Raw genomic sequence first — 27,398 nt, 5'->3', positions numbered from 1 at the left:
TGTCGCTACACGCGGTGAAGCTGGATAAAGCATTTTTCCTTTCCTGTACGTAATTTATTGGAGGCTTCATTCCGCATGCTGTCTATTTATCGTGAACTGTTTGCCTGTATGTCCTACTGGTAGGAGCATGCTAAATACAGCGCCAGTACTGTCCAAGTTAATTGTTTGAGGAGGTATTGTATATGCCAATCCATTTTGCACAAGTGTCCAATAGTCGCCCCAGATGCTGGCTTCATCTCAATACAATGGAGTGCTACTATTTGACGATGCCGTGCCCAAAGCTCAAATCAAGTTATCTACTGAAAGGAAAAGCTTGTCAAAGCAGATTGGAGCTCTTGTACAATCAAATCTTGGGAAAACTGTGGCAAAAGATCCAAGCAACCAACGTTTGATCAATGTGATTATCGTGCTGCTAAATTTGGACCTCAATACACATGCCAATGTTCTTTCAGGCTACAAATTTTTCAGATTGTACCAGCTTTCCAGTGAAGGCAAGATGATTACCTGCAAAGGTGAATATAAAAACAAACACAAGGAAATTTCTTTAGTAGGCATGGACAATTACTCGAACACTACTTGCTATCTAGATTCCTTGATTGTTGCACTATTTTACTCAAACTCCTCATTCGATTTCCTACTCGACAAAACAATAGATCCTAATTTATCCTCCGAGTTCCAGCAACAGGTAGAAAGGATGAAAACTGTTTTGCGATTCATAGTAAACTTACTTAGGGCCGGTGAACACATAAATACTAATATAATGTATCAACTATTAGTGACATTGGACTCCTTGGGTTGTGATATTGCCTTGAGCAGGAAGCAGCAGGATGCTTTACAAATCTTTGAATTTCTTGCAGAATCATTATCACTCCCACTATTGACCTTGAAACTAGATATTATTCATACGGGAAAACTTAATGTCAATGATGATTTGAGGTTGATCGGTGAAAGGTCTTTACTGATTTCGATATCCTCTTCTGCTACATCAAATGATAGCCCCATTACGTTGGAAGAGTGTTTGAATACGTATTTCAACAACTCAATTACCGTAAGAAGACATATTGATCAGCAGTTAGGATCCACGTCTGGCAACAAAATTCGTTTCCATAATTCAGACGCCATTTGTTCCTCAGGCGAATCATTAGCTCAAAATAAGGATGAAATTAATGAGTACGAAAAGTTAGGCATTTTAACATCATCCTCATCATCCAAAACGTCAGTGCCCATTCCATCCTCAATTTCGACCTCTTTAACACCATCCATATCTGCTTTCTGGCCAAACACATTACAAACACCGCTTCCGTCTTCCGATGCATCTATTTCTGCCCCTGATCAGTTACCAATAACTCCACAACAGTCATCGCAGGATTCTTCTGTTTCTCCTACTGGGTCTCAACTCACTTCAACCAAATCAATCCTTACCAGGACACCATCCAGTTCCAAATCAAGATCGGATTTTGAGACGCCCACAGGTTCCCAATCTAAGAAATCTCTACCGAATACCGGATCGTCAATCACTGATCTCTCACCCGATAACAACAACTTGACCGCAACTGATTCTGCAACTTTGGATTCTGTAAACTTGATTGGATCATTTAGAAATGTGACTGAGAAATTGGAGAGACAAAGAACGAGGTCCTCGACTCTTGCAAGCGTTTTGAACAATGTTCAATCTATCAATCCCAAAAAGTTAACAAGAAGATCATCTTCAATTTCAAATACTGAGGTTTCCTTACCGGCATGGATGTATCTCCAATTATTACCTTATTATACTGATCCAGAAGTAAAACTCACTGTAGAAAACCACGAGGAGTATTACCGTCGTCGTATTTCACGTTCTAAAACTATAGACTCTGCTCAAAACATTCCTGTTGGATTGCAAGACAAGACTTCAAGCGATGATTTATTCCATACAGATGCAGAGTCATATTTTGGTAGAAGGTTTGCGAATCGAAGGCCAATGGTCCCTATTTGCCTAAAACGTTACATATGGAATGAAAGAGGTCAATCTGTTAAAATTCAAAGAAAAGTTACCATTCCAGAAATCATTAAGTACCCTTATTTTATTGCCGAGGATAAGAAGAAGCCTGGGTATATTGATTTCAGACGTTCATACGATCATCAAGCTCCTCGGGGATCGTTTATGCTTGTATTACAGAGCTGTGTCTGTCATCGAGGAAATTCTACAAATTCAGGTCATTATGTTAGTCTTGTAAGAAAGAGGCGGTTTGATGTTTACCATATGGATGCCAATAATGAATGGTTGCTTTTCAACGATATAGAGATAGGGAAAAATAAGGCCCAGTCCTGTACATTTAAAGAAGCTATGGATAAGGAGAACCCGTATATTTTATTCTATGAAATTTATGAAATCAAAGATGATGGATACCAAACACCTATTGGTGCTAAAGAATCGTATTGGAACAGAAAGCAAAGTGTTAATAGCGGATTTAGCGGCTATTCAGAACAAACACTTCATGAGGAGCCCCAAGAAGAAAATAAGTCTACGAATTCTACGAAACACATGATGCATCTAAGTTTAGCCGGTCTAACACTGAGTAAAAGTCGTTCAAAAAATATTGGTACTGATATGGATGATGTACTAGATGAATATTTTTGGTATGGGGCCTCTTCGGATAGAAATAACTCTAACTTCAAATCAAACTACTCTTTGAATACAAACATCAGTGGGCGAAAAGAAGAAAGTAGTACTGAACAAGCATCCTCTCACAGTGCATCATCTACCACTTCAATTCCATATCCTGAAGATGAGAGCGTACCTCAAGTACATGTGATGGAAGTCGAAGAAAGCACCTCAACAGATATAGACAACTCATCAGAATTTGAGAATGGAAAGATTGAATACTCAGCAGGTTTTCTTGATGATAACAATGATAAATTAAACAACTCTTTACCTTTTAACGATGATGACGTGGACTTTGCTAGAAAGAGACAATTTTTGAAAGTGAGCAGTGGAATTGCTTCTAACGAAGCAGCCATTGGCTCTAGGGCTGGGTTGTACACATCCATCAGTCATCGTGAGCAAAAAAGTAATTTGCTCGATGTTAAACTCACACAAAGCCATAAAAGTGTGGGGACAGTCAATACAGGAAAAACTGTTCATAATGATGAGCCAAGCGGCCAAAGTATTTCAGACGGAGCTGTCAATGCTGCTGCTGCTACTATGACTGCAAAAACAACAAAGAAAAAATCTTCCCTTGCCAGAAAAGGAACAGTAAAAAAACTGTTTAAAAAAGTATTCAGCTGATCTGTACTTATGTAAAAGTTAAATAACATTAGATAAATAAAACATCTCATTGCAATACCATCATCTTCAATCCTGAAAATGTGGGGTTTAGTGCTTACCACCTTTACTTAAAAAGTCTTTTTCGATTTCTTTTGTAAACTGATCCACAAAATCCAAACCTGGATTGTTATCATTCGTCGAGAAGAAGTTAAAAAGCTTCTCACTGGGATTTTTGTTGAAGAAATCATCAAATAATTGTTGGTTAGCACTGCTGAAGTTGATGTTTTCGAGACCATAGTCCATGGGTTGATATGGGTTTCCGGTATTGTTCGTATTTCCAAAATTGGAGGACATGATGCTAGGTCTTCTATTATTACCTGGGTACATCGACGAGTTGAAGATTTGATTGCTCTGGATATCAGGGTTATGCAAATAAGAATTGTGCATATTATCTACCGACTCCTGTTGGAATTCTTGTTGAGATGCTTGCGGTACATAAAGAGTTTGCTTTTTTATTTCCGGAACTGTCCCATTTTGAGCTTGGGTGTTTCCATTTGCGTTCATATTATCGTTGCTATTTCCGTTAGTATTGTCATGTTGGTTTTCATTTTGATTTTCAATTTCATTTTCATTTTCATTCTCTTCCTCTATAGGACCAACATCGAGCTCTGTATCTTTTTCATATTCTCGGACACTGGATCTATTCTCGTTTCTTTCTCGCATTTGGGTCTTGAACTGAGAGCAGAGATACATGAGAATAGTGGAATATCTCGTACACAAATGAAGCTCATCCGGAGCTGCATACCTCAAACAAATGGCTGTCTTTTGTAGTAAAGTAATAATTTCTTCAAGGGGAATTACACTTAATTTGAGAATTTCTCCGTTGGTGTTTTCTTCCTTCTCACCAGAACCATAAAAATCCATATCTTCATCGTTCTTGCCAGAGGCGAATGGTGTGATATCACGATGTGGAAGTTTTTGATCAGCGTGTGTGGTGCCGGAGTCAAAGGAGGTGTTGGTATGAATATCTGTAGTTAGTGTTAAGTAGCACTTCACAATAAATGAGACACTTTTTATAACTCTGGTAACCCAACGAACAGGCATATATTTTAATAGTCTCAGTTTCCTAACTCTTTGGATAACTGCTAGAACCTCCTTGGCCGCTTTATATGCTAACTCAACATATCTCGAATACCTTGCTAGTTCATCGAGTCGCAAGTTCCTACCTTTCTTAGAGTTTCGTAAATTTGCATTAACCGAAGTATCACCCGAAAGTGCCAATGAATAAAGATATAATTTGGTGTAATAATAATCCAAGATAAGGGATTCTCGCTCGATGCTAATGGTCAAATCACGTTCAAGCTTAGAATTTAGCGTAATCAAGTAGAGCCAATCGGGTGACCCATCATCATTGCATGCAGCCAATGGTGCACAGTGTATGTTGGAAGGTTTCAAAAGTTTATAATACTTCCTATACCAATTTTCCAATATTGGAGATAGAATGTCTAGGATCGCCAACGTTTGATACTTGTCCAAGCTAATGAATTTTGGCCTAGTACCGTAAAGTGTTTCATAACACAGTGAAAAGAATTGTAAGAGTTCTAGGTTTGCCTTTTGATAGTGGGAAAATTGATATGCTGGATCATTAACATCGACCTCACTTAATGTCTGTTGTAGCATTGATTTCTTATTCAAACCAACAGCAATATGTGTTTCAGAGACATGGGTAGCAATGAAAATCAAAGGATCTGTATCAAGTAGAAACGACAATCTTGTTGCTGTTCCAATCAACATAAAAGACATTATTTCACTACGCTTCATCGCACTCAATCCTGCGAACTCTTCATCGTTGTCATTGTCATCTTCGGTCTTAATGGAATTACTATCACTACGGCCATTTGCCTTATTTTTAGTTTTACCATTTGAGTTTATTCCCACATTTTTATTTTTACTCCGGTCAAATTTTTTGTTTGCTAAAGAGTCATCTTGTGCACTATTGGCATAATCACCCCACCTGAAATGAATTGCACGAGGATTCCATTCGGTAAACATCAGAAAAGTTAGCAAAGTACCAACACTTCTGCTAGAAGACTCTCCCCACACCGTCATACTCATTAATCGTTGGCAATAAATCCAAAGCTGTTCATGAACGGCCAAATGTCTTTCACCATTACTTGAGTTGACATGTATATCCTTTTCGCCACGTTCAAGCTTTCTCTTTGTAGTATCATCATCGGAAATGTCATCCCAAGCACCCATTTTGTCTGGAAGAGGATTATATCGAGAACTAATAGCCAGTAGAGCGCATAGTAGCATTGGGTAACCTGCTAATGTATCAGGATCTCGTAGCATTTTAGGTATGTAGGGGTAAAACGGATGCATTGTAACAAAAAATATTTTGATTAGTCTTTTGGCTTCTATTTCTGTTAGTATAAATTGAGAGTGGGCATCTTTGAGATCGCTAGAAGACGCTATGTACTCAATGTCTGCCAAAGCCCCTGATGGCCTTTGTCTCATGCTTTGGGAAGTTGTTAGGGGTGGTACAGTCAATCTATCTTCACGTAAAACAGGGTATAATGAATTGTCATGTCCAAAACTATCTAAAATTGGTTCGGTATCTCCTATATGAGAGGGCGAGTTTTTCGAATCAGATGACTGATCAAAGTATGACCCCCTTCTTGAGTCATCTAAGTTATTTGTGTTACTGCTGGACAACGATCTGGGTATAGGAACCGATCTTTCCAACTGAGATAATCTTTCTGCACCGTCGATATGATCTCTACTATCAGCATGGGCGACTTTACCTGCAACATGTGCCAAGTAGATCATGGTTGCATTGTTTGTAAGGCTTTGTATCGAAGAGGTTATCGAAGGAAGATTGGAGTCAGAAGGTTTTGAGGATAGTCTTTCGCTTTTCAATGCGGTCTTCTCGTGATCATATGTCGAGTCATTCGCATCCTCTTTCTCATTTTGAGAATCAGAGAAGTTTACGCTATTACGAGAAGTCAAAGATGTTGGTTTCCTGTTATGAAAAGAGGTTGAGAGGGTTTTGTTCAATAGCAGCGGGTTGGGGTTCATCGACGAAGGAGTCGAAGACTGAGATAAGGACGGTGATTTTGGGTAATCTGTCATGGGACTCTTGTTTGAATCTAGAAGGGGTATAGATTTCGAGTGGAAATAGGGCGACGGAAGCGGCAGAATTGGGTTGATGGATATATCCTGGGCTGTGGAAGATGACTTGTTGTATATTGACGATTGCTGCGGAGTGTAGGAGTTGTGAGCTTTGATCTTGCTGGATCCTCTCTTGGACTCTATGAAGACACACTCTTTTCGTTCTCGTTTGCATCTAGCACACGGTGGGTCGTGGGGGTTTTCAACACTTCCTAGATCACACTTCACCTTCCTTGTACGGCAGTTCAAGCATGCCAAATAGTTTCTTTTGAAGGGAGGTTTCTTCTTCCCATCAAGTTGGGACTCCATGTGGACAATGCCGGTACCCATTTTATCTTTATTTTTCCTTTTCTGGTCTTTCCTCTTTCGGTGATCGTCGGCACAGTATGGAAGCCGTTTTCTCTGGGCTTGACTTGATGGGATGAGCAAGGCGAGTAGACTAGTAGAGGGAAGAAAGTATGCCAATCTGTGTTACAGTTATGCCACAAAAAACAATATTTTTTCGGATAGATGTGGATTGGGAAGGTTATCCGCGGCTAAAGTTGCACGGCTCCATCCACTTTCATGTGGGCATGGGGAGATGGAACAAGATCTGATATTCGGACCCGAAGCGAAATGGACGGGTTGGTAAGATTAGGTTTTATATTTGAATACATAGATATATTTATATATAGATACATATATAAACATATAGACATATGGAGAATATAAACATGCTGATATTTATAAGGATACGAAAGCAACATGGAGGAGAAGAGGAGTGCAGCAATGGGCTGCGTGTAAGCTGTGAAAGCCGGGGACCCACGTTATCGAAAAGACGTGTGTGTCTTCGCTGGCCGGAGCAATCAGATGGCAAACTTCTTTGTCCACTCCTTGGCGGTTGCTTCGTACTTGGCACGGTCTGTCTTGTAAATGTGTGCTATTTCAGGCACGAGAGGGTCGTCTGGGTTTGCGTCGGTCAAAAGCGAGCAGATGGAAAGGAGGACCTTGGAGATGGTCAAAGCCGGGGACCACTGTTCCTTCAATATGTCGAGACAGATGTTACCGTTGGAGTTGATGTTTGGGTGGTAGATTTTGGTTTCAAACTGGATCTTAGGAGGCTTGAAAGGGTAGTCTGTTGGGAAGTGGATGGCGAGGAAGAACACGCCTCCGGCGTAGGGCGAATCTGGGGGCCCGATGATGGAGGCCTGCCAGTGGAACAAGTCGTCACCTACTGGGCCTGCGGAGCATTGTGAAGGAGGATCTCTGCCAATATCTTGGAGTTCCTTGTTGATTCTTTTCATAGACATGTGTGTGGGGTTATTATCAGGGCTTTGGATCTATCGTTTGTTCGTTTGTTCGTTTTTTCGATCTCTGCGGTGGGTGCACAGAACCAGGAAGAGCTCGTTGGGTGTTTATCGATCGGGAAGGAAGAGAGGGTTGGGGGGCGAAAAAAGCGGGAATGCAGATTGCACGAGGCCAGAGGGGAAGGGGGAAGGCGAGGGGAAAAGAAGCAGAAAGAAGAGCAGGAGATTCAACACCAGGAGAGGCAAGAGGAAAGAGAGAGAAAAAACAGGGCAGACCAAGCAGGATCGGAAACGTGAGAGGAGAGATAGTATGAGCCAGCACGAAGCAAGGAAGGAAGGCAGGCCAGTCTAACATGTCTGTTGATAACTAAGCAGCAGCGACAGCGAGCGAGCGAGCGAGACGCCCGGAGACGCACTGCGAGCTGGCCCTGCTGGTCCTGCCTCGTCCTCGCCGTCCTCTCCCTTCTGGAGCATTCCACCGCGAGCCCCCGGTGCACGGGCGCTTAGCCCGCCTACTCCGTCGATCGTCCCGTGCCGTCGATCGTCCCGCGTCGATCGTCCCGTGCCGTCGATCGTCCCGCGTCGATCGTCCCGCGTCGATCGACAGCATTTTTTTGCTCTGCCCCGTCTCCTTTCTGTCCGGGTTTTACACTTTCCGACCCTGCCGCTTCTGCCTGTCTCAATAGTACCGAAGCGAAAACCGTTGTGCCGTTGCACTGCAGCCAGCGCAGCCTCCATCGCGCCGGCGGTGCAGTGGCCGCTTCTGGCCGCGTCGCCCCACTGCCATGCACAGTTCATGCACCCGACCCGACGTCACGGCCTAGTTCTCCTGTCGCCGCCCCTCCGCCTCCCCTCCGCCTTTCCTCCGCCGGCCCCTCGCAGGCCCCATCCACTTCCATCATCCCCTTCCCCTCTGCCGGCCAAGACGCCCCCCACCGCCTGCACACCCTCAATCGGGCTGCTCCTCGCGCCGAAGCCTCGCGCCGGCAGGCAAGAATGGCACGATTGCTCTTCCCCCGACAGTGGCCGGCCACAATTAGTCCATTATCCGTCCGCCGGCGGTAGAAGCGTGGGGGCGGGCCATTGACGGAGGGTGTTCTATTATCCGGCAGGGCAGCGTGCGGCCGCTGTAGGGGCATGTCTGGAGGCCTAAATGGTGCGTTGGCTGCGACAGCGGTGTTGGGGATGTTGTTGGTGCTGTTGAGCTGTTGTGCTGTACGCCTGTGCGTGTTAAATAAGTGTCAGTGTCTCTGCAAGCCCGCCCTGCCCAGGCCCGTAAGACCAGTACCCCCTGCACCGCAGCGACAAGTGGAGACGTCCTGCGATCGGAAAAAGCAGCAGCAGCAGCAGCAGCAGCCACATGGACGCCATGATGAACAAGTCGAGGAAGTCGTCCTCGTCTCTCTCGGACGTCTCGCCAAACACGATGTACTCGTGCCGGGACGAAAGCGTGTCGTCGAACACGTCCGACTCCGTGCGGACACACACGTCGCCCGTGTCGCCAAGCCTGCAGTCCGTGCTTCCGTCGTCGAAGCAGGCGGCGGCTGCCGCCGCCACCGCCGACGTGACCAGCCGCAAGAGCAGGTCCTCGCACAACAAGATCGAGAAGAAGTACCGCACAAACATCAACACCAAGTTCATCGAGTTGAAGGACGCCGTACCCACGCTCCGCGTGCTCGACAACGTCACCGACATCAACTTCGACCAGCTCGAAGGGTTGGCGCCGGCGTCCCGCCTCAACAAGGCCAACATCTTGTCCAAAGCCACCGAATACATCAAGCACCTCGAGCTGAAAAACGACCTCTTGCTCAACGAGGTCCGGACCTTGCGGGCAAACCCCAACTACAGCTACCAGCCGCCGAACAGCCTGCACAACGTCCCGATCGAGGTCATCAGCAACCTGCCTAACCAGCCCCAGATGTCTCGCATCGTTCTGCCGTCAGAATTCAACAACGGCAGCAGCAACGGCAGCAGCATGGTCGACAACAACCACATGTCATCTGCCTACCCGGCTGACAACGCAGGCGTGCTCTCCGACTCTTACAGACATGAGCAAAGCCATACCCTCTCAAATAGGCTGCCCAACAGAGCGGCGGCTAGCTCATTGCACCACCAAACCTCCAAGCAGCCCATATTGGGCAGCTACCCCTCCCATGACACTACCCACTACATACAGTCTTACAACCATGTCAACGAACAGTCGCAAGCGATGTGTTCCAGCGTTTATCGTGAGGGAAGCATCGATCGTCGTAACTGTTACGGATACCGTTCCAGCATGAACAACATCAAGTCAGAAGTCCTCGACTCTCCTTCACACACCCAACAAGCTGCAATCCAGAATCATCCTCCAACAGAATTTACTAGTGCCTACACAACGCAGCAGCCAGGGCTCTCTGTTGACAACAATTCATTGCAAATGCAAGACATGAGGGAGCATTACTACAGCCAAGATGGTTACAACAACAGTAGCAGTAACCACAGCAACAACAATAGCAACAATAGCAGCATTGCCAATAACAACATGAGGCACAACAATCAGCTTCAAGAACCGTTCTATGAAGCTCCTAACGCAAGATTGGCAAGGAAGATCATGATAGCAGGAGTCACAACTCTTGTGGGTTCGAATATAGTCGGCAGTGGAGCCAGCGGGGGTCCTGCATATGGAAATGCAGGCGGCCCGGATTATCATTCGATGAGCGCCAGCCCAATATTCTTCCTACTGACACAGTCAATCAAGTTAATCCAGCTGGTGACCTTTTTCTCATGTGTCTACTTCTTTGTTCAGCCAGTAGTGTCTGGTTTCATTAATTGGAAGAAGGACAACGCGAAGAAATCAGACAAATATCGTTCTTTCTATTTGTTAACTTTTGTTGGGATCATAAGGTTTTTTTTGCCTGGAATGTCTAGTTCCACCAGCCAATTTGTTTCTCCAACTGCCACAAATCAAGCCCCAGAAGTTTTCCCAATTGACTTAACTTCATTCCCAACCTCTTTCTGTGGGCTCCTGTTTGCTTACATCAAAATACTTAATGTTTCAGACTGTTCAAATCTGGAAGCTCTGAAGACGAAGCATCCGAACTTAGCCAATCCAATAGAACACACCTTCAATAAATTGATACTTTTAGACTTAATTTTACGAAGATCACCATTCATTGGCTATTTATTAGGCTTTAAGTCTAGGATTGAATTCTTAGTAAACTCATTGCTGCGTATTACACAATCCGGCAAGACCCGTGATATCCATTCTCGTATCACCGATTTTATACATTGTGATCCTGGATTCATCAACTCTCGCTCGGTGGTCGACCAACTAGCTAGAATATTAGCCTCGTTGCATCAGACAAAGTCCAGCGCATTAACCGCAAAGCAACTTTACGGTAACGATAGTGACAACTCAGGTCGTGGATACAACGCAGTATATGAATACCTGGTCAACACACCTACCAACAAGTTGAATCTCTTTGAATTAGTGGCCGTCCTATGGTGCGTTGATAACGTTCGTGCAAGAATGGTCAAGTTTCTAGGAGATGTCGTTAATGAGGGTGCCAAAGTAGATGAGACTATAGAGGGCGACATAAAGAAGTTGATTGCTGATATCCGCAAAATTGAAACATTTGTACCGACACCTTGCATCAAGCTCATCAAGTGCTGCAAAATATTCAAATCTCTGTTAGACCCAGAAAATGAGTCCTATTTGAATGACGCTCTAATCATGATTTTACTCAGTGTCGAAGAAAATTTACTATTAATCAAGCAGAACAATGATTCTAACAAAGCGATCAGTGAAAAACTATTAGCTGAGCTACATTCACCAATACCCGTTCTTCGCAAAGTTTTGATCGTTATACACGCAGCGCAAATTTCCGCCTTGTCTCATACCAAAAATGCAGCATCTTCTTCTGCTGCCGCTGCTGCTTCATCTTCTTCTTCAAATACGGCTTCAAAATTCTCACAACCCATTCAACTCCTTTCCGATGAAAATAGACTGTCACTGCTGTGCTCTATCATTCTCCACCAATATGCAATTGGAAACGTTGATTATGGACGCAGCTTGATTAGATTCTTGAAGGGAGAAAGAACTCGTAAATTCATGTGCAGTGACTCTGTTTCATTGATGGCCTCCATTGCCACGTTCCGCACTATTGTGGTTGTCCTGGACAATGAAAAGCGTAATGAAGGAATTGCAAATGAAGATTCAGAGGAAGAAGAAAATGGGGTAAAGGAAGAAAATTTTGAAGAAAGTAATTTGGAAGGGGAGGACGAGCATATCGATGATGACAATATTGTTGATGATGATCTTGATGATCATGATGATGATCATGATCATGATGATGAACTTGACTTTGGGCACTTATCATCCGATGTCGAGATGCTACTAACTTCCACTGTGAGTAAAAGAAATGGTTTAGAAACGACTATCGAGAGTGACACAGATAGTGAATACGATGAAGGAAACAATTCTCTAGTTTGCTATTCTGAAGGACAATCTTTAAACTCCAATGACCACCGTATTTTGGAAGATCTACTCTGTGGGTTGAGACTTTACGTTGGCCAAGGTAAAACTGCCAGTGCAGGTGACAGTACAGACTATGATATTTTAAGTTTGCACTATGGGTTACAGAGCGAACTTAGCCACAGGTTGCTCGAATTAGCCAAAGAGTTGGTTGGTTACACTGAATAAATACTTTAATATCTTATTCGCTTGTATACTCTTTACTTTGCGACCCGCTTTGACATCTCAACCATTTTACAGCATTTTCATTTCTTTTGTTGCTTTTTTATGATAATTTCTGCTTTTGGGACTGACTTTATATTGCATTTGCATACCTACAAACATTCTACCACGATTTTATAACCTGACGTACTTTGGTTTCTCGTTCGCACACCAGAAATGTAGATGAGAAAAAGTCACGAGGGGAATGAAAAGGTGACCAAACAGCCTTTCTGACATCCTAAAATGTCCGGCTTCATGATAAGAGTAGAGTTTGCAACAACTGAAGTCGCATATTTTATGAGAAGAACTTCCACAGCATGTCAAAATACGCCTCACCGGATCTTATAGCTAAGGCTATTGGAGTGAATGCGCACAGTGTAATTAACAATATTAAAGACACAAAAGACGATAAGCTCGGCGATTCAACAAAAATAAATGATAGGCAAAACACTGGAGAGATAACAGAGCTGGATGAAATACCAGAATTACGACATTGGAGAGATCTAGGATCATACTTAGATACTCTAAAGAATGTGCCAGAGAAAAATACGACTGACTCTGGCGTTTTCGAAAGTAGTTCAAGGCCATTAACTCAGCCGATAAATTACAGAATTTGCAACTCTTGTGGGACCGCAATTTTAGAGAAAAACATGGCAGATCATATAAGTCATTGCAGTACTGACAAGATAAAAAAGGAGCCTACCAATGAAAAGACTGAAGTCGCTGAAACTATTATAACAGCTGATAACGCTGATTCCAGCACAAGCAAAAAAGAAGTGGCGGTAAAAGAAAACAGCAGTCCAAAGAAGATTAGCAAGCCAACCAAGAAAATAGTGAAGAAAAGAAAGAATGAACCAGTTGAAGATAATACTGAAGTAAGTAACAAAGAAAATACCGCTGAAGAGCCCGCTCAAAAGAAACTCAAAACGGAACGGAAAAAGAAAGAACCCAAACCTAAGGCTAACAAAAACAAAGGACCTGTTGATGTTGAACGTCAATGCGGTGTTCCATTGCCAAATGGTGGATTTTGTGCACGTTCGCTCACATGTAAGACACATTCTATGGGAGCCAAGCGTTCCGTGTTAGGCCGTTCTGCACCTTATGATCAACTTCTCGCAGCCTACCAAAGAAAAAACCAAGCAAAGATTGGAGCAGCAGCTGCAGCTGCTCAACAAGCTAAAGATGATTTGATGCATGGTGCTGGTGTTGCGTTAGATGATGAAGAGGAAACTCAACAGGTTTTATCTGGCGTTTGTAGAAGCTCAGCCATGCCGTTGGAGAGGAATGTATGTATACCGGTTCGAATGAGAACAGGATACCTGAGAATGAGGGAAATGTTTGCTTCAAGCTTACTGCCAAGGTTACAGAATAACCCTTTAGGTAAGATGTATGCACGTGCTGCAGTGATGAATGTTGAAAATATTGGGGAGAACTCCTTTTTCCCTGTAAGATCCCAGCATCAAAAAAATAATCAGCAACGTCAGAACTTGAAACACAATCAAAATGCTGTACACTTACAAGTTCAAAAGCAAACGCAGCTTCACGCAAAAGTACAGGCACAAGCCCAAGCCCAAGCCCAGGCCCAAGCTCATGCACAGACACAAGCTGCATCTATGGTATCTCAGCAACAATCATCCGGCAAAAAGCCTGTCTCGAATGATACGGGAATGGCTGGAAACTACAACGTCTCAACTAGAGGAATGAACATATCTACACTGACTCCTCAGCAGCAACAGCAGATGCTTATGCTAGGGCAGGTACAAATGATGAAATCGTTACCAAAATAATTTGCGATCGCTTCTAAAAACTTCTATAGGTCATTTTTATACTTGTATTATATACATGCTTTAGGGAATTGAAATGGTCGTTTTGTGGGTTTTTCAGTTCCACAATCACTTTTGCTCAGAGGAGCTTCCCTCCGTCGATGTTTTCTTCTCTAATGGAGCGACTTTATCGCTCAAGCGTACCTTTATGAATGACGATTCCTTCCAGTTCCCGTTTTCGTCAAAATTTTCAGGGTTAGGCGGTGAGTATTTTATTATTTGGTAGTCCTTCACCAAATACAAACCAATCAAAAACCCACCAATGAGGCCAAAACTCATGACGTTGAAACGTCCACCAACTGTCTTCTGTGACATGCTACCGGTAGTGAATGCGTGCTACACGTTCAATAGTCTGAATTGTAGAGTCAAAAGTGTGAAGCTGAAAGTGGTGAATTCATGTTAAACTTTATCGCACAATTAAGTCTCGGCAGGTGAAGGCGAGGCCTGCACAAGATAGGCAGGCTCACGCTAAAACTATACAAGGTCACACTTAATTTCCGTTGTACAAAGCGAAGGAGGCACCTGGAAGGGGAATAAAGTCCACTGAATCAACAGTTGACAATGTCTGCCCTACCTAAAAGGATCATAAGAGTATGTATGAGGATGGATGGCAATTACAATAACTTGGTTTTTGATACTAATATATATCTCTTCACAACCTTGATCAATTTCAATCATTTTAGGAAACCGAACGTTTAATTTCCGACCCAGTACCGGATATTACTGCTACTCCACATGAAGACAACTTGCGTTATTTTGATGTGTCGTTGAAAGGACCAGCAGGTTCACCTTATGAGAGTGGTGTTTTCAAACTTGAACTTTACCTACCTGATGACTACCCTATGACGGCGCCCAAAGTGCGTTTTTTGACCAGAATCTATCATCCAAATATTGATCGTCTAGGGAGAATCTGTCTTGATGTTTTGAAAAACAACTGGAGTCCAGCATTACAAATTCGTACTATATTGTTATCTATACAGGCGCTATTAAGTTCACCTAATCCAGATGATCCTTTAGCTAACGAAGTCGCCCAAGAATGGAAAGGCAACCACGCAAAGGCAATTGCTACAGCAAAAGAATGGACTGAAAAGTTTGCAACTCCCTAGATCTTCAATACTTTATTGCTTTAGGAATAACGCTTGCACTGGTTATTACCTACATATAATTTAGGTAAATAAGTTTATGTATCAGATCTTTATTTCACTTTATCCTATAAATGTGCTTTCATTTCTTTACGAAGGACTACCACTTCACCACCCCAGGCTTCACGTATAACGTCCATGAAATCATCAACGTACTTCACGTCAACATCAAACTCTTTTCTGACCCATGACTCTACGTCGGAAGAAAATTTGTATCGCCTTTTCTTATCACCTAAACACTGCTCTTCTTCTAAGACCAGTTTCGTCAAAACCGCATTAGCCTCATCCCTGTCTGAAAGTGATTCAATGTAAGCTGATATCAAATCTTTTCGATTTAATCTTGGTACAATCACCTTTGTGATCTTGCCAGATAAGCTAGCACCTAGTAGTTTTTCTTTTAGTCCTCCTATTGGTAAGGCTTTGGCAGAGAGTGTGATTTCTCCAGTCATGGCAATGCTACTACTGACAGGGCGCTCAAGAATAAGCGATAAATAACATAATGTCATAGTGAGACCAGCGGAAGGGCCATCTTTTCTCACACCACCTTCGGGAACGTGCATATGTACACTTGTTGAGTCTAGTCTTTTGGTAAGTTTTTCTTCGTTGTAATCTAAAAATAAATGAGTATGGATCAAATGTTCTACCAAAGATTCGGCAATTTCACAGCTTTCCAATAAAACTTCACCAAGTCTTCCTGTACACGATATTCTTTTTGAGCCTGGTACACCCACCATTTCGAATCTCAACAATGAACCTGAGCCATCAGAGTTATAAGAAAGACCATTTACGATCCCAAACTCTTCTTGAATTGAAGAATTACCAGCGGAAAATTTCTCCTCACTGCCAAAGCTAAATGGAACACCTAAGTATTTAATCAAATCATTTTTAAGAACCACTGAATTATAGGTGCCCTTCCTGCTCAATAGTTCAGCCGCCTTTTTACGACAAACTTTGCTGATCAATCTTTCAAAGTTTCTTATGCCGGCCTCGTGGGTGTATGATGTAGCAATAGAATCAAAAACCTCATCATCCATCTGAATCTGACTTGGAAGTAGGCCATTTCTCTCCAATTGTCTTGGCAAGATAAATTGGCCTGCAATTTTCACTTTTTCTTTACAATTGTAGCCGTCAAGGTCTATTATTTCCATGCGATCACGTAAAGGCTCACTAATATCCCACTTGTCATTACTTGTCGCAATGAATACTATTTTCGACAAATCGATGGGGAAACCGATATAGTGGTCGGTAAAAAAGGTGTTTTGTTCGGGATCTAAGATTTCCAACAGCGCAGCCTCTGGATTTCCTTTGTTGCCAGCCATTCCAATCTTATCCACTTCATCGAGTAAAATAACAATTTTTGTGCTCTTCGCACGACGCAAGGCTTGAATAATCAAGCCAGGATTAGCACCAACGTAAGTTCTACGATGACCTTTTAAGTCGGCAAAATCATTTATACCCCCGAGGGAAATTCTTTGAAATTCGCAGTTTAAGCTATGTGCAATTGATCTGGCAAGTGATGTTTTCCCTACACCTGGGGGCCCATTGAGTAGAATGATCGGAGATTTGTGAGCATCTGGTGTCTTTTTTGTCAATTTCACAACAGCCAAATGCTCTATTATTCTTTCCTTTGCCGCCTCCATTCCAAAATGATCTTTGTCTAAAATTTCTTTGGCTTTCATTAAATCAATTTCTTTTTCAATTTTAGCTTCATTCGACGTTTGTGTCCAAGGTAAGTCTAATACAATATCGAAATAGTTCCTGAGCTGTTGATACTCCGAGGAGGTATTCTGCATTTTTTTCAATCTTTTAAAATCCTTGATCAATAAGTTCCTACCGTCATTCGAAATCTCATAGTCTTGGATATTCGAAATGAATTCAGCAATAGTACCCAAGTCACCATCATCATCGTTGTCATCATTGTTGTCTGAGTTATGAGAACCTTTCTTGACGCTGGCATCTCCCATTCTAAATGGCTTGCTCGCATTTCCTCCCTCTGAAGACTTCGCAGATTTAGAGTTTCTAGCAGTCAAGCTTAAAAGTTCTTTCAACCCGTTAAAGTGGTTGATAATAAACTTTGACTGTAGCTGTTTTCCATTTTGCAACTTTCCGATTCTATTCCAAGAGTGTGAAACGAATTCCACGTCTAAGTATTTTGTGAAAATAGCCGAGACAAAATTGATTAACTCAAGTGTGACCGATAATTGTTCTACTGGTTCTCTGGCTTGCAAATAGTTAACTTCTTGAGAGAATGCGAATGGAAATACGGCCACGTAAATATCACACGCTTTGAGTATCTCTGAAAACTGGTGGTGCTTCAAGGAAAACAACAGCTTTTTGAGCTTCAATAAATTATTTTTTGTAGTAGAATCAGAGAGCTGGATGTTAAGCAGCTCTGCCAAGGGATTCAATTTTAGCAGGAGATCCTTGAAGGTGGAATTGTTCAGGCTGGCATAATCCTCTTTGAACTTTTCCGTCAGTGTAAGATTCTCGGTTATCCCATTTATGACCTTTTTGGAAAGTTCCAAATTTTCAGCTGTTGGTGGAATCTCTTCCCCAGCATGTAGTTCGTACAGCACTTCGCCCGCATATCCGTATTTAGATGTCTCTACGTTTAGAGGGGTCAACGAATCTAGATCTTTTTGTGCGTAGCCTTTAAGTTCGCCCCTCAAACCTAAAATGCATTGGTCGGGTAACATCTGAACATTCACCAACCGAGAGATGACTGCAACATTGGAACAAATCTCCCCATTCTTATCTGCAGCAATGCATGCAAATACCGGATGTTTTTCTGACGATGCGAAAAAGATTGAGTGTAAGTCCTCGATGCTTCTTTTTGCCTCCTTCGACAATTTTATCGATTTCTTGGATTTGCCGGAGCCAGCACTTGCTCCAGAAACATTCACTCGAGAACACAGCAGTTCTAGTGATTTTTTGATTTGCGGAGAAAGTAGATCTGATTCCTGAAGAAAAGCTTCCAAAAGGAGAAAGGCGTCGTCGATTGGGACACCCATGTTGAAGGTAACTCCTGGAAGATGAAGTAATGTGTTCTTTAACAGAACGGTCGGTAAAAGTACAGAAATATCGGATGTTTTTGCCATCTTGTTGGTGAAACCGATTCCTACCTTTTTGCTTGACAGTAATATGCTTTTCTTGACTTTTGCTGAAACACCATGGTGATTAAAGCCAACAGTATTTACACCTACATGATACGGTATAATGCGTCCGGGTCAAAGTATCTATCGCTCCACTCGCTCGCGGTGACTCTGTGGACATCACAAGCAATGGAACGAGTTACCCAATTGGGCTTATCGTAAAGCGGTGCGAATACCGAGAAGAAAATAAGGTCAAAATAGTGAAGCAAACTTTATTAAAAAGGAAAAATGGAGAAAGGAAAAGAATTGCAGGGGTACACGATTAGTGGAAACTCTATAAAAACTGAAAGGCTGAAAGGCTTAAAGAATGGTAAAACTATGCTAAAAGAAAAGAGGAGATAGGAATCTTAGTACTGATGGGTGTGTATCTCATCTGAATGCTCAACCTTAATCATTGGTCTGTACTCTGGTCTCCACATCTGCTCCTTCACCCAGCTCAAACAAGCGTAAAAATCTCTTGGGACCTTGACCTTACCACCGACAGGAGAATCTTCGGACTCCACTCTGGAATGGCCCTCTTTGACACACTGTAGAATGACGGCAGTGGCGACACGAGCGGAAGTTTCGTCAATTTCCTCGATTGGAGGAAGAAGTCCTGCCTTAGGGTCGTTTTGTGCTGGCGATAGGGATGCAAGCTCGTCGACGGCAGCAGATATCATTGCGTCCGAGATGGTGGTGGCTCTGGCAAGAACTGCACCAAGACCGATACCAGGGAAAGAGAAACAGTTGTTGTTTTCGGAGATAACGTGGCCTTCTACAGGTGGAAATGGGGAGCCTGTAGCAACCAGGGCATTGTAGTCTGTCCATTTAAGTGCATCTTCAGGAACACATTCGTGAAGTCTGGTTGGGTTTGACAATGGGAAGATCATTGGTCTTGGGTTAAACTTGTACATCTCCTTGATGACTTGTTCATTGAACGCACCGGCCTGTGTAGAGCAGCCGATCAAACAGGTAGGCTTAACCTTGCCGATTACCTCGACCAAGCTCTTGGTGTCCACGCCCTCCCAATCTTTTGGATTGTGAGCGTAGCCTTCTTGTGCTGGGGAGTTGGTTTTCATTCCGGTAAGGAGAAGGCCGAATCTGTCCATACAGTAAATCCTGGCTCTGGCCTGTTCTTGGGTAGCACCGTGGATGATCATGTGGTTGACGATCTGGTCGGCAATACCCAAGCCTGCGGAACCTGCGCCGTAGATGAGAACTCTTGAGTCAAGCAAGTTTCTGTCGGTCAACTTCAGGGCGGCAGCCATGGACGCCATGACGACGGCACCGGTACCCTGGATGTCGTCGTTGAAACAGGGCAAGACGTGTCTAAATCTGTCCAAGACGGCTCTCGCGGTGGTGACACCAAAGTCCTCGTAGTGAATGACGGCGCTTGGGAATCTCTTCTGCATGGCCATGATGCACTTGTTGGTGAAATCGTCGTACTCCTTGCCCCTCACTCTTGGGAATCTGTTACCCATGTAGAGGTCGTCTTCCAACAACTTCTTGTTGTTTGTTCCGACGTCAAGGACACAGGCAATGACTCTACCTGGGTGGAGACCACCGCACAGGGTCATTAGGGCGGCCTTGGCGATGGCGATTCTGACACCGCCCACACCTTGGTCGCCAATACCCAAGATTCCTTCTGAGTCTGTGATGACGATGTAGTCGACATCCTTGTCTTCGCCGAATTGCGCTAACCGCTTGTCGATGTTATGCGGCTCGGTGATGTCCAGGAAACACCCTTCTGGCTTTCTGAACCTGTCCGAGTAGGCGATGATGGCGTCACCTTCGGTCGGGGTGTACACAATGGGGATGAGCTCCTTGATGTGTTCCCGGACCAACTTGTAGTACAAGACCTTGTTCTGCAACCGCATCGAGGTGCAGAAGTCGTTTTTGGCGAGCAACGTCTTGAGGAAGTGCAATTGCTTGTACGCTCTGTCGACCTGCTCGTCCAAGGTGTTCACGACTGGAGGGAGGAGGCCTTCCAAGCCGAAGGCAATTCTCTCCTCCTTGGAGAAGGCGGAGCCCTTGTTGAAGAGGGGCGAGTTCAAGAGGTGGGAGCCGGCGAGATCGCATTCGATCGGTCCTGCTACCGACAATCTCGTGGAGTGGGAGATCTGCACCCGGGCCTCTTCGCCAACGGGGGTCTTTTTCACGACTTGGCAGTTGTCTCTGGTCATGTTTGCGTCTGGGTCTTAGTGCTTTCCTGTCGAGAGGGAGTTCCAGGTGGAGGGATAACACGCGTGCTAGTGAGAGAAGAAGCGGCGAGAAGAATCAACAGCGGGAGGAAGTTCAGTCGGACGAACAAGTACAGAGGAGCTGAGCATAAAACTACAGGAGCAACACCAACACGGGTTGCGAGCCCGGATTCCCGTGCACAGCAGGGCGCCAGTATCCCCTGTGCCGAACCGGCGGGGGGGCCGACCTATTATATACGACGGGGTCGAACCCGTCGACTATCAGCATTATCACCACTCTCGGGCCGCCCTGACAGGCCACAATAGCGGGCGCACGAGCCCGACCTGGACATATGGAGCTTTTTCGCCGGAGAGAAAGGCAAGGCGAGACAAGCAGTGCCGGGCCCCTCTCGTCCAGCCGCTGCGAGCCCGGCCTGCGACTCCGGGCCCACGGGGGCCTCTCCTCGGAGTGTTGGGGGTCGTATGGCGGGGCGTTGGGCCCGGGCGGGGTCCGCCGCGGACCGCCATGCGGTCCGGCACGGGCTGGATACGTATGCCTCTGTGTCTGTGTCTGCTGCTAGAGCACTGTGTTGCGTTGGGGCTGCTGTCCTGGCCCGCTGGTGGTCTGGCGGTGGAGCTCCGTTTGGCGGCCTGGACCAGAAGGAGCAAGCCTTTCCGGAACGGGGACGCCGACAGATGGGGAACAGCGCCGCCACCGGCGGCGCGTGTCCGGTTTCCTACGAGAGGGGGCTGCGGGTGCCGCCGCCGCGTGCTGCGCCGTGCATTCCGCCACGCGGTTTTCCACGGGCCGGCGGGCCTTGCCGGAGGAGAAAGTCCGCTTGTCGGGGATCGAGGGAGGGGAGACAGGGCAGCAGTCGCGACAGAGCGGGGGGTTGTGTCGCCGAGAAGGGGAGACGGCTGGCTGGAGGGAGGATGAAAAGGCTGGCTGGCTCGCTGGACTGCGGAGCCGCCTTGTTGCCCCACCGGATCGTGCCAACCGAAACGGCCCGCCGTCTCCGGGAAGAGCAGAAATGTCGGAGATCCGAAGCACAAAGAGGGACATCCAGATCTCCCGAGCCCTCTCGAAGTTGCTCCGCCACCGGGCGGCGGCACAGGGCCTTGCCATCGACAGCAGCGGGTACGTAAGCGTCAGCGACGTGCTGCAGCACAACGACCTCAAGTGCAAGCACGCCACGGTGGAGGACCTCCGGCGGGTAGTCGAAACAAACGACAAGCAGCGGTTCCGGCTGGCGGAAAAGGGCGCCGACGGGGCCCTCTACATCTGCGCACTACAGGGCCACAGCATGGCCGCGGTGAACGCCGGGGCAGACTTGAAGCGCATGGACCAGCGCCACGACGAGGACTGGCCACAGTACATCGTCCACGGCACGTACAGAGACAAGCTGCCGCTGATCAAACGGGCACAAGGTCTCTCGCGGATGGGCCGAAACCACGTCCACTTCTCGTACACGCTTCCGGAGAAGTTCCAGAGACACCTTCCGCCGGCTAGCGAAGCCGCCTCCCCGAAGGCAGCAGAGTCGCACCGCGCAATCAGCGGGATGCGCTCGAGCTGTCAGGTGGCGCTGCTGCTCGACGTGGACCGCATCAGGAACTCCGAGCTCGAATTCTACAGAAGCGCCAACGGCGTCATCCTCTCTGCCGGAGACAGTCGTGGGATTGTCGACGCCAGGTACATCGCTCAGATCGTCGACTCCGAGCACGGCGTGCTCTCCTGGACCGACGTGCCGGATTGCCGAGAAAGTAGCTAGTAGACTGGTTTGTTAATTCTCTATAAAATGTCAAACAGAAATAAATATATATCGAGTACGGTCGAAAGGCTGGATCGGCCGCTAAGATCATTCCTTTCTGCTGAACGTCAACAAGTTCGCCAACTGCGACGTCGCACAGGCTTTCTTGAAAAACTTGTGGTGTAGCAGCTCGTCCGTCGTGGCCCGGAACTTCACCTCCACGCACAAGCAGACTGTCAAAAAGTCCATGATCTCGTTGCTCAACAACTCCGGGTGCTTCAGCGTAGGTGTACCATTCGACGCAATCAAGTACAACGCCTTCAACGGCTCTTCATTTAAGTATGGAGGCTCACCCTCGATCATCTCAATCGTCATGATACCCAACGACCAGACATCTACCTTTTCGTCGTATTCCTTTTGTCTAACAACTTCCGGCGCCATCCAATATGGCGTGCCAACCATCGTCGCCCTCTTGGACTTCTCTGTGGTCAATTTAGCACAGAAACCAAAATCTGTGATCTTAACATTCCCAGATGCATCAAGCAACACATTATCGGACTTGATATCACGGTGAATAAAGTTCTTCTTATGCAAGTGCTGTAGACCCTTTGTTGTTTCGTGACAGATACACGAAATTTGCTCTTCCGTGATCTTAGGATTGTTGTCAATAACATCAGTCAACGATCCACCCTCCATATACTCCATGATGACCCACAAATCAGATGGTCCGTTCAAGTATGCTTCAATAAAATTGACAATATTCGGATGTTGAGAATCTTTCATGACCAAGATCTCATTGACAATCAACTCTTTCCTACTTTGCTTTGTCAAGTCTATTTGCTTAATTGCAATGCATTGGCCATTCAATCTCATCGAACGCGCAAGATAAACAGATCCACTTGCACCTTGACCTGCCTTGGATATAATTTGAAAGTATGGGGTTGGATTGGCATTGATAACAACACTTCTCAGCTTGGCCATGATTTGCGCTTCGGTCATTGTGGAAATACGTTTATCTGCTGGACGGCGTGGTGGTTTCATCTCAGTGGCACCTACACCCATAAGTTTAGCATGTGCACTTGATTGGGCCATCATGTTATTGTTGTTGGTATTAGTAGGTTTGAACTGTTGTGGAAGTTTTTGTTGATATGTCATCGGAGTTTGATATGGATTCGTGGGTTGAGGGGGGATTTGTTGCTTATGATATGGTTGCTGAGGATGTGGTATGCGTTGCATGTTTGGCTGAGATGGTTGATGTTGCATGTATGGCTGGGATTGAGGCAAATGCTGGTGTTGTTGTTGGTGTTGATGTTGGTTAGGGAACTTTGGGTATGCATTTGAATGGAATTGCTTCGTCTTCTGTTGTAATGGTATATGTTGGTTGTTGATCAAACCATTATTTTGAGTTTGTTGTGGTTGCTGTTGCTGTTGCTGCTGTTGCTGCTGTTGCTGTTGCTGTTGCTGTTGCTGTTGCTGTTGCTGTTGCTGTTGAGGGTGTTGGCCGATGTATTGAGGCTTGGCAGGAGCTGCTCTTCTTGGAATTAAAGTGTGATCGATTGTGCCATTTGATTTAGAAGGATGATGTTGGTTTTGGTGGGTGGTAGGTGCTTGGCGTACAGGTAATCCAATGTCTGTTTGTGATGTGTTAACAACGTTATGCAAAGAAGTTGAAGATGCAGAGTTTGGTCCGCTCGTCTGGTTGGAAGGTAAGTTTGAAGTGCTCACCTTGACTTTCCCAGAGCCTATCGATGAAATCGAAGATGATGCGCCTGCAATCGGAGGGCTTTGAGATGGAGGTTTTGTGGATGGTTTTGTGGAACTATTATTGGTGAATTGTTTGATCTGCTGTTGGGTGTTTGAAGATTGGCCTGGAACTTGGGGCGCTCTCCTAGCGGGGATATATTTGTGACTGTCATTACTGCCACTGCTTGTATTTGCGGCACTACTATTTTTGCTGTTTGTCTCATTATCACTGTTTGGAACAGGTGGTGCCCTCCTTGGTTGGAGAAATCTATCGGATAACGAATCCTTTTGCGAGTATGGTTTTGTGATTTCATTCAATAGGTTATTTGAGGGAGCGCTTTTTTCGTTCGATAAGGGAGAAGGATTTGAAGGATTTGCGTTTCCGGCAAGGGTTTTCTGGATGCTCGACATTGCTGATTTAGTAAACTTGTCAGAATGGCTCAGTTCGGGACTTACCATCTCACTGTATGTGTTAAGCACGTCTATAACTGCAGAAGGATCGGCTGCAAAATCCTCATATGTGATGTTGGAACCTTTCAATAGTGCTAGCCATTCAGGAGGTATACCTTTCACCTTGAATGTCCCATTTGAGGCGTCATAGCTGACTTTGGCTTCGTGTGTGACCTTCAACGGCTTTGAAAATCCTTCCTTCGGACATTTGGCTAGGACAGAATCAATCCACATGTTCATTTCCTGATCTGATTTGGCACAAACAAAAGTCGACTTACCCTTATGTTGAATCTCAAAACAGTTTTCTTTCATCTGGTTCTTTACGCAGCTGGACACGTGCAACAGGGGTATTCTATACCATAATTCGGCTTTGTCATCACTCTTGAAGAAATCCAAGCTGGTTTCTCCCAAGACTAAATATTTTTTTGGCCACCTAAAAGAGATTATACCTTCATCCTTGACATTGACCCAACCGCTTTTCCTGTGGACGGTGGAGTGGATCTTCATTTTGTTGAAATTGGAGTTCAAACCGTAGCTGGCAGAGGATGCAGACGACAACGAGGGTGGATCGCCGTTGGTCTTACCAAAGCCTCCTAGTATGTTTGCTGCAGAAGTCATGGGGTGAAGATGAGGCGTGTGTTCGAGTAGAAGTAGCAGAGAAATACCAGATTTATAGACGTCTTGAGTTGATGATTGATGGACGGTTGTGGCGAGTGGAGGATTGATGATGTGCTGGACGTAATTTCTTAGACGAGGGAGGTATCTAGCTCTGACTCTGGCTACTGTCTGGTACGGAGCAACACGCTAAAACACTGCTTTGCAAAGAGGTAGAAGCGTGGTAGACCTCTGCTCTGTTTGCTTGATCTTGATCTGGACGTACCAAATTGAGTGAGAATGTGAGGGGCCGAGAGTGAGACTGAGAGTGTGAGAGACCGTTTCATACGTCTCCCTCTCCTCTCTCTTTTTGCCGGTCTCGCTCGTGGCGCGTTTTGCGTGTTGCAGGGGCGGACGCGACTTTCTTTGTTTATGTTTCGGTTCCGCTGCTTCTGGCAGCAATCGCTCGATGACATTCGCTGACGTAAGACGTTGTTCGGCTCAGGCACTCTGTGTCCGTTTGTGGAGATACTCCGGAGAGAGAAGGATGGAGCAGTAGGAGGAGCCTGATGACGACGTAGAAGACGGGTTCGATGCTGAAGAAGCTTGGTCAAGAGACAGCATTAACGCTGGTAACGGCAGCGGCAGCAGCGTGATATGTGAGGTGGATTGTGTGCCAAGGAGACTCCGTATCAGAACTGTGGAAACTCTTGTAGTGGTGCCTGTAAGAGCGACGGTGGTTGTAGCAACTCCGTCCTCCAGCTCTGACTCCACCAGTTGCTCGCAATCGTCATATTCGTCACTATCATTGTCATACTGGTCATCGTCATCGTAGTACTCACTGTTGCCATCAGTGTCGTCTATCCTATCTCTAGTATTGGACTCAGACACCATGGAGTCTTCATTTGTCGAAGATTCAAAATTGTTGCTGTTGGCATCGCTTAGGTTCAAAGAAGAAGAAGCGACATCGACAGAGAGAGAACGGATGGCTTCTGTACCCTCTTCCTGACTTTCGCTGAATTCTCCGGCGTGGCTCGATTTGTTTGTCGAGGTTGGAAGATACTTCAAGCTTTTCAGACGAACCTGTGAGTCTTTTCGGATAGGAATCATCGATGTTTCAGGGAGGATGAGAGTTTGAATCTCACTTCTCTTGTCTAAACTTTGCATGGTTTTAGGGCATGACATTTGGTATTCACTTCGCTGATCATCGAGGTATATTCCGTTTCGGAAATAATACGACTTCCCACTTAGTATTGTGATTCCCCTATGTAGTTCATCGTTGGTGTTGCCAGTACCGCTCGTCAGCAATTTTGGCAGTAACGATTTTGGTGGTTCCATTGGCTTCTTCACCCTACTAGACTCCTCGTCGAGTTTTTCCTCTTTCTCCCGCTTGTGTCTGCCAAATTTGTAAAGAAAGCCTTCCTTTAGTTTAGAATAGAAATGCGAAGTCTTTGAAATCTTTTTTGGTAAAGCACGCTCTGGCAATGACCGATAGGTAAGATCAATCTCTTCAGCGCTTTCAAGTTTATCGATATCATGGACACTCAACTCTTTGGCGGAACTGCAAGACTCGTCATCGCCGCAGTAACTCTTGCTCGGCTCAGCTTCCTTCAACAGGTTAGGCTCACTTTTTGTTTTTAGCTTATTTCTTTTATTATACAATTCACGGTACCTTTTCCTTGGAGGATCTAAGGGTAACGATAACAGCGTCGAATTACTTGGATATCGTTCCATTTGAACAATTTCTGTAAAATCTGTCAATTTGATCATTTCAAAAGTTTTTTGAATCTCATTAATATCTGTCGATATTTTATAAAAATCAGAGTTCAAGTAAAATTTTTCTGACATCTTCGATGGTACTATACAATTCAGTAATTGATTGCCTACCAAATACACAGCTCTAGTTCCAAAAGTTACTTGTCCGAAGCAAAGATGCTCCTGATAACATCAACTGCAAGGCATTTTGGCTTTAATCTTGGGCACGACAACAGACATGTTGTTCTTTAATCCCTATTACGTAACCAATCATTTCTCTTACTGCGGTGTTTAGAATAGAAATCTAATCAATCTTAAATCGATAAAAATTCATCAATAACTCCGGAGCTTTTCAGTTGATTTATCGGCCTAAGATAGATTCCTTTTCTGATTATTCCAAGTCATAAATGCACG

General features: G+C 45.0%; 12 protein-coding genes across 12 annotated transcripts; 5 read left to right on the top strand and 7 right to left on the bottom strand.

Annotated features, from left to right (window-relative positions):
• Nucleotides 1-91: 91 nt before the first annotated feature.
• Nucleotides 92-3,331, top strand: PICMEDRAFT_14748 (hypothetical protein). Its single transcript, XM_019160510.1, has one exon. It carries the CDS (start codon nt 224-226, stop codon nt 3,266-3,268), a length of 3,045 nt encoding a protein of 1,014 aa, XP_019020389.1. The 5' UTR covers nt 92-223; the 3' UTR covers nt 3,269-3,331.
• On the bottom strand, nt 2,932-6,821 carry PICMEDRAFT_14747 (hypothetical protein). Its single transcript, XM_019160509.1, has one exon. The coding sequence runs from the start codon at nt 6,746-6,748 to the stop codon at nt 3,356-3,358; it is 3,393 nt and encodes a 1,130-aa protein (XP_019020388.1). The 5' UTR covers nt 6,749-6,821; the 3' UTR covers nt 2,932-3,355.
• A 442-nt stretch (nt 6,822-7,263) lies between these two features.
• Nucleotides 7,264-7,707, bottom strand: PICMEDRAFT_29057 (hypothetical protein; the record flags this gene model as incomplete). The annotated part of the gene is made up of 1 exon (XM_019162572.1): nt 7,264-7,707. One exon carries the CDS (start codon nt 7,705-7,707, stop codon nt 7,264-7,266), a length of 444 nt encoding a protein of 147 aa, XP_019020387.1.
• A 1,075-nt stretch (nt 7,708-8,782) lies between these two features.
• On the top strand, nt 8,783-12,565 carry PICMEDRAFT_14743 (hypothetical protein; the record flags this gene model as incomplete). Its single annotated transcript, XM_019160507.1, has 1 exon — nt 8,783-12,565. A coding segment is annotated over exon 1 (3,317 nt), but the record flags the coding sequence as incomplete, so codon positions are not given.
• Nucleotides 12,566-12,681: 116 nt separating this feature from the next.
• PICMEDRAFT_75847 (hypothetical protein) lies at nt 12,682-14,670 on the top strand. The gene has a single exon (XM_019164942.1). The coding sequence runs from the start codon at nt 12,736-12,738 to the stop codon at nt 14,203-14,205; it is 1,470 nt and encodes a 489-aa protein (XP_019020384.1). The 5' UTR covers nt 12,682-12,735; the 3' UTR covers nt 14,206-14,670.
• On the bottom strand, nt 14,172-14,591 carry PICMEDRAFT_14741 (hypothetical protein). Its single transcript, XM_019160506.1, has one exon. The coding sequence runs from the start codon at nt 14,554-14,556 to the stop codon at nt 14,311-14,313; it is 246 nt and encodes an 81-aa protein (XP_019020385.1). The 5' UTR covers nt 14,557-14,591; the 3' UTR covers nt 14,172-14,310.
• Nucleotides 14,671-14,754: 84 nt separating the features above from the next.
• On the top strand, nt 14,755-15,750 carry PICMEDRAFT_14739 (hypothetical protein). Its single transcript, XM_019160505.1, has 2 exons — nt 14,755-14,832; nt 14,925-15,750. Exons 1-2 carry the CDS (start codon nt 14,803-14,805, stop codon nt 15,345-15,347), a joined length of 453 nt encoding a protein of 150 aa, XP_019020383.1. The 5' UTR covers nt 14,755-14,802; the 3' UTR covers nt 15,348-15,750.
• On the bottom strand, nt 15,251-18,544 carry PICMEDRAFT_14738 (hypothetical protein). Its single transcript, XM_019160503.1, has one exon. The coding sequence runs from the start codon at nt 18,479-18,481 to the stop codon at nt 15,452-15,454; it is 3,030 nt and encodes a 1,009-aa protein (XP_019020382.1). The 5' UTR covers nt 18,482-18,544; the 3' UTR covers nt 15,251-15,451.
• A 181-nt stretch (nt 18,545-18,725) lies between these two features.
• On the bottom strand, nt 18,726-20,802 carry PICMEDRAFT_14737 (hypothetical protein). Its single transcript, XM_019160502.1, has one exon. The coding sequence runs from the start codon at nt 20,695-20,697 to the stop codon at nt 18,883-18,885; it is 1,815 nt and encodes a 604-aa protein (XP_019020381.1). The 5' UTR covers nt 20,698-20,802; the 3' UTR covers nt 18,726-18,882.
• A 923-nt stretch (nt 20,803-21,725) lies between these two features.
• On the top strand, nt 21,726-22,463 carry PICMEDRAFT_70821 (hypothetical protein; the record flags this gene model as incomplete). Its single annotated transcript, XM_019163750.1, has 1 exon — nt 21,726-22,463. One exon carries the CDS (start codon nt 21,726-21,728, stop codon nt 22,461-22,463), a length of 738 nt encoding a protein of 245 aa, XP_019020380.1.
• Nucleotides 22,446-25,546, bottom strand: PICMEDRAFT_14733 (hypothetical protein). Its single transcript, XM_019160501.1, has one exon. It carries the CDS (start codon nt 25,251-25,253, stop codon nt 22,551-22,553), a length of 2,703 nt encoding a protein of 900 aa, XP_019020379.1. The 5' UTR covers nt 25,254-25,546; the 3' UTR covers nt 22,446-22,550.
• Nucleotides 25,492-27,215, bottom strand: PICMEDRAFT_98713 (hypothetical protein). Its single transcript, XM_019165137.1, has one exon. It carries the CDS (start codon nt 27,075-27,077, stop codon nt 25,731-25,733), a length of 1,347 nt encoding a protein of 448 aa, XP_019020378.1. The 5' UTR covers nt 27,078-27,215; the 3' UTR covers nt 25,492-25,730.
• Nucleotides 27,216-27,398: the final 183 nt, after the last annotated feature.

The sequence above is a fragment of the Pichia membranifaciens genome (genome assembly GCF_001661235.1).
Source record: "Pichia membranifaciens NRRL Y-2026 unplaced genomic scaffold PICMEscaffold_1, whole genome shotgun sequence".
Classification (NCBI taxonomy): domain Eukaryota; kingdom Fungi; phylum Ascomycota; class Pichiomycetes; order Pichiales; family Pichiaceae; genus Pichia; species Pichia membranifaciens.
Note: the sequence above shows the minus strand (reverse complement) of the source record. Positions and strands in the feature narration are given on the sequence as shown.

Excerpts from the sequence above, each read along its gene's own strand:
- PICMEDRAFT_14748 (XM_019160510.1), top strand. The coding sequence starts at position 224 with ATGCTGGCTTCATCTCAATACAATGGAGTGCTACTATTTGACGATGCC.
- PICMEDRAFT_14747 (XM_019160509.1), bottom strand. The coding sequence starts at position 6,748 with ATGGGTACCGGCATTGTCCACATGGAGTCCCAACTTGATGGGAAGAAG.
- PICMEDRAFT_75847 (XM_019164942.1), top strand. The coding sequence starts at position 12,736 with ATGTCAAAATACGCCTCACCGGATCTTATAGCTAAGGCTATTGGAGTG.
- PICMEDRAFT_14741 (XM_019160506.1), bottom strand. The coding sequence starts at position 14,556 with ATGTCACAGAAGACAGTTGGTGGACGTTTCAACGTCATGAGTTTTGGC.
- PICMEDRAFT_14739 (XM_019160505.1), top strand. The coding sequence starts at position 14,803 with ATGTCTGCCCTACCTAAAAGGATCATAAGA. Across the intron at positions 14,833-14,924 it reads TACCTAAAAGGATCATAAGA|GAAACCGAACGTTTAATTTC; the intron begins GTATGTATGAGG and ends CAATCATTTTAG.
- PICMEDRAFT_14738 (XM_019160503.1), bottom strand. The coding sequence starts at position 18,481 with ATGGCAAAAACATCCGATATTTCTGTACTTTTACCGACCGTTCTGTTA.
- PICMEDRAFT_14737 (XM_019160502.1), bottom strand. The coding sequence starts at position 20,697 with ATGACCAGAGACAACTGCCAAGTCGTGAAAAAGACCCCCGTTGGCGAA.
- PICMEDRAFT_14733 (XM_019160501.1), bottom strand. The coding sequence starts at position 25,253 with ATGACTTCTGCAGCAAACATACTAGGAGGCTTTGGTAAGACCAACGGC.
- PICMEDRAFT_98713 (XM_019165137.1), bottom strand. The coding sequence starts at position 27,077 with ATGTCAGAAAAATTTTACTTGAACTCTGATTTTTATAAAATATCGACA.